Source organism: Athene noctua, chromosome Z (genome assembly GCF_965140245.1).
Source record: "Athene noctua chromosome Z, bAthNoc1.hap1.1, whole genome shotgun sequence".
In the NCBI taxonomy this organism is placed as follows: Eukaryota; Metazoa; Chordata; class Aves; order Strigiformes; family Strigidae; genus Athene; species Athene noctua.
Genome location: NC_134077.1, coordinates 55,000,912 through 55,019,676, shown reverse-complemented (window position 1 = coordinate 55,019,676; position 18,765 = coordinate 55,000,912). Strand labels below are relative to the sequence as shown.

Below are 18,765 nucleotides of genomic sequence, written 5' to 3'. Positions count from 1 at the left end.
AGTCAGTAGGTGTGTGATTCTGAATGCCTTTATTAGAATTAATCAGTAGTTTACAAAGGGGAGATAAAATTAAAGCTCTGAAAACAAGTATTGTTTACTGATGACTCATTGAAGGAGAGGCAGAATGCTATAGTATAATCAAGCAAATAGTATTGCAGGCAGCTGAGGGTTTGGTTTCAAGTCAGCAGTTGGTATTAGTGAGGTGATACGTGTGATCTGACTGTGTACTATGCAGCCAGGTTTTGGCAGTGCTATGCTTTGCTGTGGTGTGCAGTGGGAGCTTCCAAGCTCCTCACGTGACTTCAGCCAGCCGTGAGTCAGGATGTTTTTCTTCTGTGCTACAGTAAAAATGTTCAGTAAAAGAATAGGGTGGATATTCATAAGGGCAGTCAGTCAAGTTACATTTCTCAGCATTGCCCACTGCAAGTCAGAGCTTTTAGAGTATTAATGTTTGATGATAAGTAGCATCAAGGTAAAGTAGTTGTCGAGAAGGTAAAAATAGACTGCAGTTAGGGAGAGGTTTTGTTTCGAAACTCCCTCTAAATTAAGCAGAAGAACAACTTCCCCTTACAGAGTACAGCTACATCATCATACTCACTGCAATGAAAGAGCTGCAAAGGCTTAATTTAAAACAGACTTGTTAAGCAACTAAGGAAACATAAGAGGACGTGACTTGCTTATGGTAAATTACATCTGTCCACTCTTTCTTCATGGATTTCCAACTGTGTGAAAATTGCTTTACTGTCATGTTCTGTATCGAGAAGTGCTTTTACAAATGTATTGCAGAGCAGTTACTGTTTTGAGTTGGTTGCACTTAGCCAGAATTTCTTCTGGGTCCCTACCTGAAGTATGGTTATGGAAAATCAGTGTTTTCTTTTGGTTCTTTCAGTTAGGAACTGGAATAGTAAGTCGTTCACCATAAAGACACTAGTACCAGCTCAAAGTATGCTCCCCCTTGCTTTTCTTTTAAGGGATGCAGTAAGTGAGGGAAAGAAAAGATCATAAATTCATGTTGCTGCTTCTTCCCAGATACCGTCCTGTTGGTTTGTTTCCTAATGGACCAACACTGATCCTTTTATGTAGATCATGTGCACATACTCAAATCTTCATCTGATGTGACTTCAGTAATACATTTCTGTGAGACGCTCTGTTATGTCAAGTTCTGGAGCTTCTTGTAGTGGGAGGTTCTGGTTAAATGTTTTTATGATTAAAGTTGCAATGTCAGATTTGGATGGGTGATAAATAAATGCATTTAAGTGATGTATCTGCATTCTGGCAGTGTTTATCAGAGGTTTTTTTGATGGCGTAATCTTCAGTTAATACAACTGGTCACTCAGTTTCTTTTACTCGGTTCTGAGTCTCTTCTCCCTCTGTCTCTCTGTCCATTTTCCTCAATTCCTACTCTTCTATGTTTTTCCTATCTCTGTCTGGTCTTGACAGGATTCTTGTTGATTGAGCACTGAGGACAGGATGAAGAAGGTATCTTCAATACCTCTTGCATACCTTTATTTTAGCATGATGAGGTCCAAATGACAGAGAGGTGATAATTAAATCATGAGTTCTTTTTCAGAGCAGTTTCAGAGGAAGTATGATTCACTTGCAGGACTCTCAGATGGAAGAATTGATAGCCTTTTATAATTACTTTGTTGCTTTTACCTGACAAAATACCTAAATTTACCAACCAACAAAGAAAAAAATAGATTAATAAACCCCAAGACAGTAAATCAGATTGCCTTAAAAAATCCAAGGAAGGAAACACGAAGTATGGAGGACTCTATTATCTTGTAATGGGTATCCTAAAAAGTCCTGCAGAGCAGTCAGTGTCATATGATGCTAGAGTAATGTGTTTTGTCTAGTCATGCATTGTCTTTTTACTGCCCTTCTTTTTCCCAAGGTACAGTGAATCCCATTAGGGGAAACTTTTTGCTTTTCTGGGTACTTGGCAAGAACATAGCCCAAGTCAACTTTGCAGATCTGGAGGAGAGCCCAACCCAGCTTTTGGGATTCTCAAGCTTCTGTTGGGATGTGGGCACACAGTGAATTTCTCTTAACACAGCAGGTGAGGTAGATGGATTGCCTTTGGGAAAACAATACACCTTATTTCCAATTTACCAGAATTCCCTTTAAATAAAAAAAAAAAATATTAAAATGAAGCCAAGTTTTATTCTAGCAAAGAAAGACTCCTTCTTTTTAGGAAAACATGCAGCTTTGGTTAGTTCTGGATGTTCATGAAAATAGAGGTTAATATCTTAAATTTTTCGGGACTGGGGTTATCTTTGAATGCATGGACTCTTTAGCAAGGCATCTCTTACATCAGGCTTACTTTTCTGCCTGCCATGTCAGCTGAATTTCGGTTTCCACCAATTTCTTCTTCCTAGACTTCATGGTTTGCACTGTGAAATTTTTTTTCTTGCTTCAGTATGTATCATACTATGCATTATCTGTAAAACATTTTGATTTCCAGTCTGTGGGATATCACTGGTTATTCACAGATAATACAAAGGACTGTCTTGCATGCCCACATTCTTTTGGGGTTCAGGCAGATATTCATGGTATGTAAGTGGACTCAGTGCTTTGGTCTGCTATTACAGTTTCTATTCTCTTAATTTCTGCTTCTGTATGTAACATGAAGTACAGTCTCCCTTTCCTCAGTTTTCCTGTTGCCACACCTTGTAAATAGAACTGAAACTACTTTGTGGCAGGGAGAAAATAATAAGTGATTAACAACATGAGAGTCCAATAGTCCCTAGTCCAGTCCTCCCCCCCAGTGTTAAGTGGGTGTAACTCTACTGCCACCCTAAAGTTGTCCCTTTTCTTGTTGTGAAATCCATGAGGTAGGGAAGTGTGTCCTGGAAAATGGTGACACTGCAATGCAGCTTTATATACTGTGCCTTGAGGGTGACTTTGTTTCCTGATGAACAAGGCTTCATTTCCCCTGTGTAAAACTCAACTATTTCTCCTCCAGTCCTGTCCCACAGAGTACCATTTAAATGATGGGGAAGATTTTAAGGACACTTTTTGCTCTGCAAATGCTCTAACTATCCTAGTGTTAGTTGCAGTGGGTCAGCAATTACTGCTGACTTTCAGACATCAGTGCTGGATCTCTGAACAGTCAAAGCCATGGAAGGATCAACTTTCATATTTTCTTCTGTTTTGCTTTTTCAACAGTTATATTGCAAACCAGCGAAAATTAGAAAGTATCAATGACAATGAAGTTGGATTTTATGTCGGACTTAAAAATCTGTGAGTATATGGGATGCATATTTTATAAAGCTTTTTTTTTCTATATTTCTTTTATAGAAGCATATAGAGACCTCATCAGACTGTACGCCTAACTATGTGTTATTGAGGACAGTTGCGGATCTTGTGGTTCAGCCTTGTTGAATTTCATCTAAGCTCTTATTTTAACCATTACTATCATTATGCTTTCCATTGTATTTTAAGTGAATTGTTCTAACAGTTTTATGTATTTTCACAGAACCGTGGTGGATTCAGGCTTAAGATTTGTGTCCCGTCAGGCATTTGTGAAAAATGTCAACCTACAATACATGTGAGTAAGAACAGTGCCTGCCCAACTCATGTTAATTTATTTAATTGTGAATTTATTTCTATCTTTTACCATTTTCTTCATAAAAAATGTTTTAACAAGATGGACTTATAATGGTCTTCTGTCATTATTTGACCCTAAACATGATATGTATGGTAGGGAACTGGCAGATCCCACATAATGTGGGGTGGTAAAAAGACCGTCCAGTTCATTATCCTGTCTCTATGGGCTCTGTGTCTTCCGTGGTAAGTAGTGTAGCACAAAGAGTGCCTGTCTCAGCAGAGCGAGTTGATGTTGAAGGTATGATGTCCATACTATGATTCACACTCAGTGACATAGGTTTGACTTGCTGTAGTCTGATTCAATGGGCTGAACATGTTTTAGTAGCTGCAGTGCAGTAGATGCATGCCGGGAGCACATCTAATGTAATTTGACCAGTGTGCATGCCCAGAGACTGTGGTATGACTATGAACTTAAGTCGTGGGGATGACCCAGGAGATTCACTTGGGAAGCTCACTCAAGATCTGAACTAACGCACCCAAGCAGAATATGAGAATGAGGTTACTTTCGCATCCAAATGCAATTTGTGGTTCATCAGCTACAGGAAGCAGAATTCATGCCTGTGCAGCTTTCGACTGTGTTTTTCTAGATTACTTACACTTTAGATTATCAAAGGCTGAACTGGTCAAATTTCTTTACAAAAGTACAGAGAAAAATGATGAGCTAAAATGAAAGACTTTGTTTCTTTTGAGTATAAGTACAAGTCCCTGAAAGACTGTAGTGCCTTTTGGTGAGACAGTCATGGAATAGCTTGCTTTGCTATTTAGATGGAAGACTATGGATCTAATCCTGCAAAACACTTGAGATTATGTGAGGGGCTCAGTTCCTCACAGGTACCCTCTTTAGCCAAGTATTCAAGTGTTTCAGTCCATCAATCTTCATTAGATATATTTAGAACTTAACCCCTTGCTTTTGTTAAAGTCCTAATGAGATTGGGAAGGCGTAAGGTGAAGCCTCAGGCTTGTAAGATACTTCCTTGTAATAGGGAAGAACTGTTGAACAGAGTGCAGGGCTGATTGCTTTGCTAATGAAATGAAATCTCTTTCTGCACCTGTGTTTTCCAAATAATGGCAATTAATTAATGGAAGGAAGTGGACTTGAATATCTGTATCTGCCAGAACATTAACTGCTCTTTTTATTGCGGAACAGTATTGTGGTTTGAACTCAGCTGGCAGCCAACTGCCATGTGGCCAGTTGTTTACTTCCACCCCCCACCCCTCCCCCCTCTCCCAGTGAAATAGAGGAGGGCCAAAAGAAGAAATTTGTAGGTTGAATAAAAAAAATTAGTAAAAGTAACAATAGTAGGTCCCAAATGGGTGAAACGCAGCCGTGGTTTACCGAGCGCAGTGACAGGTACGCAGCCTGCCCCACCCCCCCAGCTGCGATCCGACCGCACCAGAAAATCCCACCACACTGACCCAGAAACTGAAACGGGCGTGAGAGAGCCCGTGTCCGCCTGTATACTGAGCATGACATCACGTGATGTGGAATACTTCAGTGATCGATCCCAACCCGGCCCTCCAGCTGTGCTCCCTCTCAGCCCAAGGAAAGTTAACTCTATCCTGGGTGAAACCAGGACAGTCTCCACCCCTTATTCCGTATCATTCACATTATCCTCAGGTTCCAAATACATCCTAAGGAATCACCAGCCCTGTTTCCCAGGTCTCACAGATACCATTCCCTTAGTCTGTGGGCCATCCTTCCAAAATGTCTGCTGAGTTCATTTAGTCCATAACTTTGGGTTCCATCTGTCATGACAGTCTTTAAGGCTGGAGGAGTGAGGTGGAGTTGGCTCAGTCAGTGGAGCAGGAGGCTTTGGATGTGGCAGGGGAATGTTTTGGGGCACCAATTGCAATAACAGAATTATTTGACAGTTAGATTCATTGGCTATTCTCACCTAAAATCAAATCTCCTTGAGGCATGCATCGTACTTACCTGTCCTTCTGCATTGCCCACCAAGCGCACCCAGGTTCTTGAGCAAAAGTAATCCCACAGGTGGGTTTACCTTTACCCAGTGCAGGAGGAACCCAACAGTCTTCCCCAGCATGTTTTTAATGTGCACTACAGGGGCTTTATCCCCATCCACGGTATGTAGGAGGTTTGATTGAGCTGGACAAGCTTGCTTGGCAGATCGTCTGGTATTGACTAACTTGGTGGCTTTTGCTAAATGCACGTCCCAGTGTTTGGAAGTTCCACCACCCATAGCTCTCAATGTAGTTTTTAGAAATCCATTGTATTGCTCAATTTTCCCAGAGGCTGGTGCATGGTAGAGGATGTGATACATCCACTCAGTGCCATGGTCTTTGGCCCAGGCATCTATGAGGTTGTTTTGGAAATGTGTCCCATTATCTGACTCAATCCTTTCTGGCGTGCCATGCCCACATAAGACTTTCTCCTCAAGGCCTACAGTGGTGTTCCAGGCAGTGACATGGGGCACGGCATAAGTTTCCAGCTAACTGGTGGCTGCTTCCGCCACTGTAAGCACAAAGTGTTTGCCATGCTGAGTTTGTGGGAGCGTGATATAATCAATCTGCCAGGCCTCCCCATATTTATATTTTGACCATCGTCCTCCATACCAAATGGGCTTTAACTGTTTGGCTTGCTTGATGGTAGCACATGTCTCACATTCATGGATTACCTGTGCAATAACATCCATGGTTAAGTCCACCCCTCGGTCACGAGCCCATCTGTATGTTGCATCTCTTTCCTGATGGCCTGAGGAGTCGTGGGCCCAGTGAGCCAGAAATTGTTCACCCTTATGTTGCCAGTCCAGATCTACTTGAGACACCTTGATCTTGGCAGCCTGATCTGCCTGTTGGTTGTTCTGATGTTCTTCAGTGGCCTGGCTCTTGGGTACATGAGCGTGAACATGGTGTACTTTCACAACCAGATTCTCTACCCAAGCAGCAAAATCTTGCCATAACTCAGCAACCCAGAAGGGTTTGCCTCTGCGCTGCCAGTTGCTCCGTTTCCACTGCTGTAACCACCCCCACAGCACATTTGCCACCATCCATGAGTCAGTACAGAGGTAGAGCACTGGGCACCTTTCTCGCTCAGCGATATCCAAGGCCAGCTGGACGGCTTTCACCTCTGCGAAATGACTCGATTCATCTTCTCCTTCAACAGCTTCAGTGACCCGTCATGTGGGGCTCCATACAGCTGCCTTCCGCCTTTGATGTTTCCCCACAATGTGACAGGACCCGTGGGTAAACAGGGCATATCGCTTCTCATTATCCGGTAGCTCAGTATATGGTGGGGCCTCTTCAGCACGTGCTACCTCCTCCTCTGGTGCCATTCCAAAATCTTTGCTTTCTGGCCAATTTCTGGTCACTTCCGATATTCCTGGATGGCTGGGGCTCCCTATTTGAGCCCGTTGTGTGATTAATGTGACCCATTCACTCCACGTGGCATCAGCTGCCTGGTGTGTAGAGGGGACACTCCCTTTGAACACCCAGCCCAGCACTGGCTGTCGGGGTGCCAGGAGGAGCTGTGCTTCGGTCCTGATCGCCTCTGACGCAGCTCAGACCCCTTCATATGCTGCCGCTGTTTCCTTTTCAGTTGGAGTATATTGGTCCTCAGATCCTCTGTATCCCCGACACCAAAACCCCAGGGGTCGACCCCGAGTCTCCCCTGGTGCTCTCTGCCAGAGACCCCAGGTAGGGCCATGCTTCCCAGCTGCAGTGTAGAGCACATTTTTAACATCTTGTCCTGTCTAAACTGGCCCCAGGGCTACTGCATGAATTATTTCATGTTTTATTTGTTCAAATGCTTGTTGTTGCTCTGGGCCTCATATAAAATCATTCTTTTTCCGGGTCACTTGATAGAGAGAGGGCTGACAATCTGACTTTAATTTGGAATGTGTAGTCTCCAGAAACCCACAACACCCAAGAAAGCTTGCGTTTCCTTTCTGTTAGTTGGTAGGGCATGAGCTTATGTTATTTTAGTAATAATATTATTAATTGCCATGTTATTTTATTAATCACCTCCATTGGTGTCCATCTTGCCATTTTACTCCTAAAAACTGAATCTCTTGTGCAGGTCCCTTAACCCGTGGTTCAAAACCAGCTCCCAGAAGGATTTGGATTATTTTCTCCCCTTTCTCAAAAACTTCTTCTGCTGTACTACCCCATATAATATTGTCATCAATGTACTGTAAATGTTCTGGGGCTTCACCCTGTTCCAGTGCAGCCTGGATCAGTCCATAGCAGATGCTGGGGCAGTGTTTCCACCCCTGGGGCAGCCGATTCCAGGTGTATTGGCCACCCCTCCAGGGAAAAGCAAACTGTGGCCTGCATTCTGCTGCCAGAGGGATGTAGAACAACATGTTAGCAATATCAGTTGTGGTGTACCACTTGTCTGCCTTTGACTCTAGTTCATACTGAAGTTCTAACATATCTGGCACGGCAGCACTCTGCAGTAGCGTGACTACATTCAGGCCACGATAGTCCACTGTCAATCTCCACTCTCCATTAGACTTTTGCACTGGCCATATGGGGCTGTTAAAGGGGGAGCATGTCTTGCTGATGACTCCTTGGCTCTCTAGTTGACAAATCATTTGCATATTTTTGAATAGGGATTACAGAGTCTCGATTGGTGCATTATTGCCATCAGTGAACTCTTGTAGTGGCAGTTGGCACCTGTTGTTCTTTGACCCTCAGCAATCCCACAACAGAAGGATCCTGTGATAGACCAAGTATCACAGACAGCTGTTTAATTTCTTCTGTCGCCAAGGCAGGTATACCAAAAGCCCACTGATACCCTTTTGGGTCTTTAAAATAACCTCACCTGAGATAATCTACACCAAGAATACATGCAGTGTCTGGGCCAGTCACAGCGGGGTGTTTTTCCCACTCTTTTCCCCTTCGGCTCACCTCAGCCTCCAATACAGTCAACTGTTGAGACCCCCCTGTCACTCCTGAAATGCAAACAGTTCTGCTTCTTTAAAATCTGATGGCATTAGGGTGCATTTAGCACCAGTGTCCACTAGAGCCTTATCTGCTGGGGGTCAGATGTGCCAGGACATTGAATCCACACAGGTCAGTAAACTCGGTTGTCCCTGTCCTCTGCCTGGCTGGAGGCAGGGCCCCTCTGATGTTGGTCATAATACCCGCTAATGACAAATGTGTTAGTGTGGTGCGCACGGGTTTCAGCCTCATCTGCATCACTCACTTCTTGTGAATACAAGTCATAAGTTCTTCTCATAGGGTCATGAACAAAGTCAACCTTTCTGCTCTGTTGAGCACTTGATTATTGGAAACTGGAGCAGCATTTCTCCTAAAAGAACCTCATTTTGTAGTTGTTTTTCCTTCCAGCTCATGTACCTGCTCTTCTAGGAGGTAGGTAGGTAGGTAGTTTTCCATCCCATTTCTTCATGTCTTCTCTATAGTCACGCAGGCAATGCCACAGCTTCCCCCATGGTGTGTACCGATTCTCTTGAGTAGGGAAATGACTGCTCTTAATAACCTGAGGTACTAGTCCATGCAGGTGGGGAGTAGGACATGTCCTTTCTACATTGCTGGAATTATTGAGATAATTTCTCCACAGCTGCAACGAGGACAGAAGAGAGACTTCCTTCATATATTCATAGTCGATGAGCCAATTTATCCACTGTTGGTCCCTCTTTGTTTCTCCAGTCCATTACTGCTAACGCACTGGCATATGGCGATGGTGTGCTCCGTACAAACTTCCACCACATGGGCCGGGTGCATTGGACTTCATCTGGATCTGTGGGTACCTGTGCATTGTCTGCGTCACAGTAAACCATCTCCCACGTGGCTAATTCTTTCAAGTATTGAATACCTCTATCCATAGTGGTCCACTTACTTGGATGACATACCAAATCTTCCTTGAAGGGATACCTCTCCTTCACACTTGACAGGAGTCACCTCCAGAGACTGAGATTTTGTGTCTTCTTTCCAGTGGTTTTGTCAATGCCCCCTCTCTAGACAGGGATCCCAGCTGCCTGGCCTCCCTACCATTCTAATGGTAATTATTATTAGACACCACTGGCCCCACTATCCCAGCACTGAAGCAGCCAGGTAACGAGTTGCTCACCTGGATGGCGGCTGAAATCTTTTTGCAGTGTTTCGCAGTTCACTCAGGGATAGGGATCGGGTGACTGTCGCTGGCTCTGTCTCCTCCTGCTCTTGTGATGGGCCTGGTTCATCATCACCCTGTACACTGCGAGGGGATTTTCTTGTGTATTTCTTCTTCTGTATGGGAGTGACTGAGACCATCACAGGTTGGTTCTCTGGTTCACCTGCAGTGCCCGTCCTCGGGCTTGTAGTGGCTGCAGGTTCTGTAATTTAGTTACCAGTTGCAGAGCCCTTCTCTTCCTCTTGAGGGTGCTGAACAGTGTTTAATAGCATTCAGTAAGCGTGGGCTGTGCCCCAGTGTGTTGCAGTGAGCTGTGCCTCTCTGGAATTACCCAGGTGACAGCATACTTTTTCCAAATGTTTTAGTAGTTCTTCAGGATTCTGCACCTGTGCAGGAGTGAAGTTCCAATACACTGGAGGTGCCCACTGTTCTAGGTACTTGCCCATGCTACTCCACACCCCCAGCCACTCATAATTCTTCAACCTTGGTGTAGATCTCCAGGTGATACTCTTAAATAGCTGCTTAACCTTGAACAAAACTTAAACCACATGCAGGAACACACTGGTTCCTAGCAGTAAGATGACTGTGTTAATGTCAACAGTCCAAGGATATTTGAAATTCCTGAATTTCTCAAACACAATTGTAAATAGCCTCAGGGCTGATGACTGCACCCTGTCATATATGAGCATCACAGCAAAAACAAAATCCTAATCCAACTCTCACAGACTGTGAGCAACAGCATGGGAAATACATATTGCAAGTGAGGTGATAAAATCTTAATGAGCCAAGCAATCAACATTATTACCCATTTTGTCATTATCTCAGGCCTCACGCTGGATTTCCCCCTTCCCCCCCACCCGTGAAAGAGGGGAGGGACAAAAGAAGAAATTCATAGTTTGAATAAAAAAATTTAATAATAGTACAGTAACAATAGTAGGTCCCAAATGGGTGAAACGCAGCAGTGGTTTACCGAGCGCAGCAACAGGTACGCAGCCTGCCCCACCCCCCCAGCTGCGATCCGACCGCACCAGAAAATCCCACCACACTGACCCAGAAACTGGAACAGGCGTGAGAGAGCCCATGTCCGCCTGTATACTGAGCATGACATCATGTGATGTGGAATACTTCAGTGATCGATCCCAACCCGGCCCTCCAGCTGTGCTCCCTCTCAGCCCGAGGAAAGTTAACTCTATCCTGGTGAAACCAGGACAGTCACTGGAGGAGTGTGAACTAGATCTTGTTGGCCTATAATGCTTACATATTACTTCATATAGTCATTAATAAAATAAATAGATTTTACTGTAATCAGTTGATGATACAAGGGAGGTATCTTCTAGAGTGAATCTGTGTATTAACCTGTGTAGCAATTGCTCAGTGAATTGTGGTTGTAAAAAATGAAATTCCATAAAGCCAAGTGTGTATGCACTGATTGTGGAAATGTGCAGTAAACTTACTGGCTGAGGGGCACATTTGCAGAGTAAATGGAGTGGCTGTGGTGGGACAGAATCTCAACATAATGTGGTAGAACAAAGCAAATTTAGACTGCGATCAAAAGGAATTTTGTGTTAGATTTTTACATCTTTTCTGTTACCTTAGCTGCTGAGAAGGCATCTACCAGTACTGTATATAGATTAGGATGCTGCATCTACCCATCTACAAAGATACTACAGAGAAGAGCAACAGAGCTATACAAAGCTTGTAAAACAGATAATTTAGGAGACTCAGAGGCTGACTGTGCCCAGTCCAATAAAGAGAAGACTCAGAAGGAACATACATCTTCTTAGCTTTAAAAGAAGAGCAATTATGATGAGGAGAGCAATCATTTCTCTCCATGACCATGAATACAGAGTGAGAAATAATGACTTTAATTTGGAGCAAGGTAAGTAGATGTTTGGAAGACCTTCCCAGCTGTGTGGGCAAGCATACGCTGCAAAAAGTAACCGAGACAATTGGTGGTATCCGTTTGATAGGCTTTTTGCCTGTTTCCTTAGGGAAATGGGTTTCATGCATTCACAAAGCGTCTCTGTCCCCAGTGGTTGCTTTTAACCAAAACTTAGAGAGGTAAATAGGTTTTCTGAAAACTGACCATTGGACAGGACAGGGCGACCCTATTAGAGTTCTCACTTAAGGGAAAAGTATTACCGTGCATATATGACCTGCCAGGCACTACAGAATCCACGTGGACAAGATGCCTTTAAAATACTTCAGCCACGGGAAGAACATCAGCTGGAGCACTCATTCAAATCTTTTGGTAAGCAGGCTTTACTAGATCTGTAGTTCATGAAGCTGCTTGTTAGAAACAAATTAGACTGACTGACATTGGTTTGATTGATGTGCATGGAGTCCTGATTGAGAATGCTTAGGTTACGAACCAGGAGCTTATCCATTCTTCTACTGTGTTTTCTTTTTGGCGGGGATTTGGTAATATTAGCAGACACAGGATAAGCCCAGATAAGATGGAGAGCATGAAGTGGCACCACATGCTCTATATGCACACTAAAAAGCAGTAAGTTTGGAGATATTTTTTGTCAAGGCTGATCTATTATGCCTGCAAAAAATGCATTTGTTTCTTTTTTCTGTCAAGTCTTGATGCACACAAAAATGTTTCTAAATGCCCCAGTGAATCACTGCTTGTTGTCATCAGCAATAAAGCTCCTGTTGACTGCACTGGAAATGAAGTGCAGCCCCTGTTGTGGTCAGGACAGTGAGAACTATTAAGAGCTGAAATAATTTCACTTTGCAAGAGTAACCTCTGAGTACAGATCTTTGAGAAGTCTTGCATTTTAATTTGAAACAACACTTTGTTACTATACTATAAAGAAAACAAAACCCCCAAGCACTTTTCTGAAGGCTGATGAACTGTATAAGCTTTAATTTTGCTAGCGATACTATTACAGTTTTTGCTTTCTTCTATGAAATATCTTTTGATGTTGTTAAGCAGCTTTGTTACATGAACATAGTATTTATTTTATGAATCATATAAGACTATCAGGTTATAAGGAACTTATTGACACGCAATTCGTTGAGCTCTTTTTTTATGATATACCTTATTTTCTTGGCCAAACTTCTATAGCCCAAATATCTTTCTGGAGTTCTGTATGAGAAGATTTGAGTAATAACATAAACAACAGGAAAATAAATGCTCTAATAGATATTACTTAAGTGTAATTAATAGCCTTGCTCATCTAATTCTGGTATTCTCTTTGACCTTAGACTCAGATTAGTCAACAGTTACATTTAACAAGCTATTAAACAGTCCTAGTTTAGTAGTGCTGTAATTTATAATCTTATCTGCTGCTAACAGTAATTATTATGGACCTGTGTAATACACCTGCATGGTACACTACCAGTACCTTTAAACATAAAAATACATTTCACAGCAAGTTCATATATCCAACGTTAGAAAATAGCTACTGTTATGTGCCAGGCTGTGTGTAAGTGCATTTCTGAATCATAGATTTGTGAGTGTAGTATATGGACAGCTCTAGGTAGTAAAATGTGTTTTGTATCTCTACACTGTTCAAGTTTAAGAAAGGCGTCCAAATGAAACCATTTGAGACTTTGCTTCAGGGTTTCCCTTCCTTGCACACAGGATTGGCTTTAGCCATAGGCAGAGCAGGCAGTTGCCTGTGGAGGGAGACTGAGCATAGCAAAATGGCTATTTCTTAACGTCTTCTTCGACACCCCCCCCAGTCCCTCCCCGCCTACCCACCCCCCCCACCCCCGAGTTCTCCTTAGACCTGTACCCGCCTCCTCCTTCTTGCCTACCCAGGAGCGCAATAGGCAGTAAAGCTGTGCCTGTGTTGCTAGCTGTGTGAATATTTATGCAGCTTCTCAGGCTGCTTTTGCACTCCTTACATTGCCACAGGTTTGCTTTTAGCTGTATTAGGGCTAGCAAGTTTAAAGTGAGCTTGATAATCGTATGTAAAATACAGGCATCCTTTGGACTGAATAATTTGGATCATCTCCTTAAGTATAGCTTTGGACTTTTTTTTTTTTTTTTTTTTTTTTGTTTAGGAAAAAAGGCTTTAGAACCTCAGATGAGTCTTCTTTGGGCTGCTCACCCTGAACTTTTTATGTGTAGTTGAATTGGAGAACTAATTTATATTCTTCTTCCATGGTAGTGGAAATGTGGTCCTTAACTACTCTATAATAAGCCTGGTTGTGATTTTTTTGCTTAACATGCATTAAAAAGACTGAAGCAGGCATCTCTATAATCAATATAAAGTGCTCAGTTTATGAAAAATAGATATAGTGTTAAATTTATTGTCAAAGTGTCATTTAAGGTGATAAATCTGTAATGGTGGTCTGAAAAATTTCTATTGAGTTACTTGTCAACTTGAAAAATCTTATAGTGCTAAACTATATGTGAGAGAAGACCGTAGTCTTGGAAGCACTAAATGTTTCAGCCCATGATCAAGAATATAGACACAGGAATTTTTAATTACTTTTCTTACTGTTTTTACTTCCCTTTTCTGATATGCATTAAGCACAGCTGGTAAAAATCTGAAAAGACAATTAAAGCTATCAAGGTGGTTTTGGTTTTTCAAAACTGGAGTTGTTAAAAACAAAATAATGACTCTTTATTCTTTTCATAGTTTTACAAATTATCAATCCCGTTATTTTACTGGCTCACATGGAGTTACTGATACCTGCACAGTGTTCAGAAAGTAACATACCTGGTGATATTTGAGCAGTAAGTCTGGTATAAATTGGAACAAATAAGGGGTATTCTTCTGGCTGAAGGTTTGCAATAATCCTCCAAAAGCAATAACTGGGTTAAGGCTAAATGACAAGAAGATATAGTTATGGCAGCACCTAATTCTCACAGTCTGCTGTCTGATAGAGTTCACAGCCTTGAAGCAGGCAGCTCAGCACCTGACAAAGAGGTGGGATGAGTTAGATGACCATGAGTAAGTTGAGCAAGGAAACATTTAAGCAGCCAGGAGGAAATCTTTAGGAAGGATGGGACATCAGTCCTGCCCATGAAGTAGGTGGTCTGTTATGTCCATGCTGAGTTACTAACAACAACCCCTCTCCTAGAGTCAGTCTATGTTTGTAAGATATTGTTGAAAATTTTATTTTTAAGGCGTTACTTTCTTAAAAGAAAAAAAAGATAAATACTATCTCAGAGGATAGCTGGGGCTCTTACATAAAATGTTTGTGGCCCATTTCAGAGATGTATTATGATACTTTAGAAGGTGATGGTGGTAGAGGATTTCTTCTGGTCTGCAATCAGTTTTAGCTTCTCCCATTAGGGTACCAGGGAAGATCACACAAAATGAAATGGCTTCAGCTGGACAGAGATTTCCCTAAGGAACCTGTAGTCTTATGATTCAGGAGTCTTCCAGATATGGAAGGGCAGGGTCCTCTGCTGTGTGAAACCAGGAGTCAGACCTGCTCATTGCACAACTTGGAATGTGTTGCCTTCTACTAGAGTAGCAAGGGACATGGGCACGTGCTGCAGGTGAAGCCCACTGTGTATCTGGTTGTATTTTGGGAAGGGTAGAATTTAGTTGCTCTGCAGGTAAGAGAAGCAGGTGCATGACTCATTTAGTAATACCACAAGGGTATCTGCATGTGCTGCTTGGTAGTGTCAGAACTGGAGGGGGTTTTGTTCCCTGTGGAGGGATGGGGTTTGATGTGCTTCACATTGCCTTCATGTTGAAGACAAAAACCCAAGTCCATATGAAGATTCAGGTTTTTTTCAACCTCCCAACATATGCCTTATATGTACTAGGGAAAAAAACATACTGGCAGTTTTTACTTAAACATAACTTCTGTCCTACATGCAAATTGTACTTTAAATTTGATACATCCAGTTAGGGTCCATGAGATGTTTCCACCCACCATCATCTGCCATAGGGCGGTCCAGTTCACCTGACTAAAGAGATAGTAGCTCATCTGTTTTGTTCTCACACATTAGGACCAGTCGATTTGTAAACTTCAGGCTGTTGTTCAACAGAAGGAATCAACGAGGAAATACAGTAAATAAAATCTCTTGAAGATTTTGTTCTAAGCATTTGTAGATGATCCAGCTTTAATTTCTCTGAAAATTATCTTGTAGTCAGAGATCAAGGACTGAAGGTTTGGGAAGTAAACACTGTTCTTTAGTCAAAAGAGAAAAAAAGAGGTTTAATTCCTGGTTTTAAATGCAATGTAACTTTTAACTATGGAGCCCCTGTGGTTCCTTTATGCTACTACATAAAACTCGTGGTATTTTGGCTTGTAACACTGATTTGCACTGTACTGCTGGCAGTTACACAGTTTACTGCTCTCACTATCTTTAATTGGTGGACTGATAAGACTGTGGAAAAACAGCATTATTTTGCTTTGGGGTGGAGAAGGCAATTTTGTAAGCGTGGGAGGGGAGGAGTATTTCTGATTCATTTGAACATTTCTTTGCATAATGGGAGAGGACCTTTCACTTAATTACCACTGAAACCGTAAATGCTTAATTGACATAAAAAAGCCCAATATAGGCATTTTACAGTTTTCCTTTTGATCTTCCATGTGGGTGCGTATTGTACATGCAATTTGAAAAGAATAACTAAAAGGCTCTGATGTGGATGTGTGCTAGCATGTGAGGAGGGCCTGTGTGAGTACAGTTCGGTGCAGCATCAAAGAAAGGGATACACCCATTTCACTTATGAATAAATTGAGCATGTAATTAACACCTGGACTTTACAAAATACTTTTGAAACACAATTAAATCTGCTGCTTTTCTGCAATGAACAGAAGTGCTAAAAGTGAAAATATTGATCCCTGCTGAGTGTGATTTTTGAATGTATTTGACTTCAGATGCAGACTGGATTTAAACCCACGGTTTCAACTATCAAGCCATAAAATGAGACTGAGCACGATTTCTTTGCAACTGAAGTCAAAGGAATAAGGGCTTTTTAGAGCTGATTTGATTTCTTAATTTTTTTCCGTGTAAGAAGAAGCCATTCTAATTAATGCAGTCTTTCTCTTTTCCCATAGCAATTTATCCAGAAACAAGCTCTCAAGTTTGTCCAAGAAGCCTTTTCGCCATCTGGGTTTGTCTGATCTGTAAGTTGTCATTTCTTAAAATAAAGTTTATTTTTAGCTGGAATAGAAGAACAAGACTTTGAAGTTTGTTCTTTTGAAGGTAAAGGTCCATCAGTGATTAGGAGTGAAATTCTGATCCAAAGAAAGCAGCAATTGGACACTTATATGCAGAGATATTTTCATTCCAGGGTTTCAGGAACATCAAATATATCTTTTAAAACAATGTGGAGGTCAAAATAGCCTCTCCTTTTCAGCTTTAAAATATTTTATTGTGAGAGTACTTCACACAAAACTACTGGTGTTTGTAGTAAATATTTGAGCTAGTGAAAATAGTTTTCTAAGATACTCAAATGAAGCCTCTCTTTCACTATATTGGCCCCACAGCTGCTTATGGTTAGCTATTGAAGAATATTTTTATTTTCTCAGTTCTTTGAATTGCATTGTGCTTTATATAATCATTTGCTAATGAAGCACTGGTAAACATATATTTATTGATTGTTTCAATATTACATTTTTATCCTCTGTTCCATCAAGCAGAATTTCTGTGTTGGTATACATTCCAAAATTTTGGTCATCTTGTGCATTCTTTGCTATTATGTGGAACTGCAGAGAGTCTGTAGGAGCTTTGGGAGGGCTGGGACTGCAGAGGGGAGGGAGATTGCTCTCCTGGAGCTCGGAGTAGAGTCAGAAGTCGTCCAAAATGCCAGCCAAGTATTGCAACACCAGCCTTGCAATCACTCTTCTGGTGAGCTTCAGCATGTGAGAAATAAAATGAGCAAATCCCAGTGGCACAAAGAGAGGTTATGCCCCTTAGGTATGTTTTGTTGATAATTAAGTTGGTGTAATCACTTTCTTTACAGCCCAGGGAACATTGCTCACTGGAATTTTCTTTCATAACTTGGCGGTCGCCAAGCGCTCTGATGGAGAGACTAGCTAGTTGCAGAGCACTCACATTGCTGTATGCCCTGCATAACTCTGTTGTTTCTGAAGTCCATGTTTCTTCATATGCCATATCTAGTACCTGTCAAAAAGCCATCGTTAGTGTGTACTTGGCTGTAGGTTCTATTTTGTAGTTGTTATGACCTCAGAAAAATAGATATAGGACTCGGACTGTGCGCCCAAGCGCACAGTGTGAAGCTTGGCCTTCACTTATTTTTTGTAAGCAGTTAGTGAAGAAATGGAGTCATCTTTACCCCTCTTCCCAGGTTGCAGAAATGTAAGAGTAGGTATGTTCTAGCTTAGGAAGCATGCAAAAAAGGCGGTGACTGCAATTTTGAAGACATACTCTTCGCCCAGTTTTTTGGAGTTTATCTGCTGCTGGTAGGTTTATTGGAAAGCACAAGTCAAGCCACTCCTGAATCTCTTCCTCTCAGTTGAACAGCTTGTTTTAGGCTGTGGGTGAACTGAGTGCTTACAAAATCTTGGAGAACAACATCAGTGTTGCTGATCTTTCTGAAGAAGTTGGTTTGCTCCTGGGCAGAAAGAAGTAAAAAAAGATTTGGGACAGAGAGTCAAATGTTACAAATATGTGACAGGAATTATGGTAATAAAATTTAATGAGGCAGGGGAATAACACTTAGAGGGAAAACAACTGGCTGATGTGAGTTAGGAGTGAATATATTCCTGTTGCTAATACCAGAGTTAAACAATGGCCATTCAGTGTCATGGTAGTAGAAGCAAGGGAAGGGTACTGGGAGTGAGCCAGACATGAGAAAAATGGGTGGTGTGAGTGTTATACTGCGTAACATTTGAGGTATGGAAGCCATATGTCATGAGGGACAAGTTAGAGAGAGAGTGGATACAAAATTCAGATAGAGTGTTGTGGGCTTGGGAAAGAGTTGGAGTGTAGGGATAGAAGAACTAAAATTATGCAAACAGAAATTTGCATTGGCAGAGGGGAAAGCAGAGCCTGAAGGGAGGAAGATTCATGATAAAATTAGTTTCAGTTGAACTGTTCTGTTGATAAGTAATACATAGGTGGAAAATCAGAAAGAGCAGAAAGAGTGTTGGAAGGGGAATCTGAGAGAAGAATG

At 41.9% G+C, this 18,765-nt stretch overlaps 1 protein-coding gene across 4 annotated transcripts in view; it reads left to right on the top strand.

Annotated features, from left to right (window-relative positions):
• NTRK2 (neurotrophic receptor tyrosine kinase 2) overlaps positions 1-18,765 on the top strand; it is a 214,406-nt gene that overhangs the window by 14,304 nt on the left and 181,337 nt on the right. For all 4 annotated transcript variants that reach the window (XM_074933115.1, XM_074933113.1, XM_074933114.1 and 1 more), the window contains exons 2-4: positions 3,169-3,243; positions 3,479-3,550; positions 16,685-16,753. In XM_074933115.1, coding sequence (XP_074789216.1) covers positions 3,169-3,243; positions 3,479-3,550; positions 16,685-16,753 — 216 coding nt within the window. The remainder of the gene's footprint in view (positions 1-3,168; positions 3,244-3,478; positions 3,551-16,684; positions 16,754-18,765) is intronic.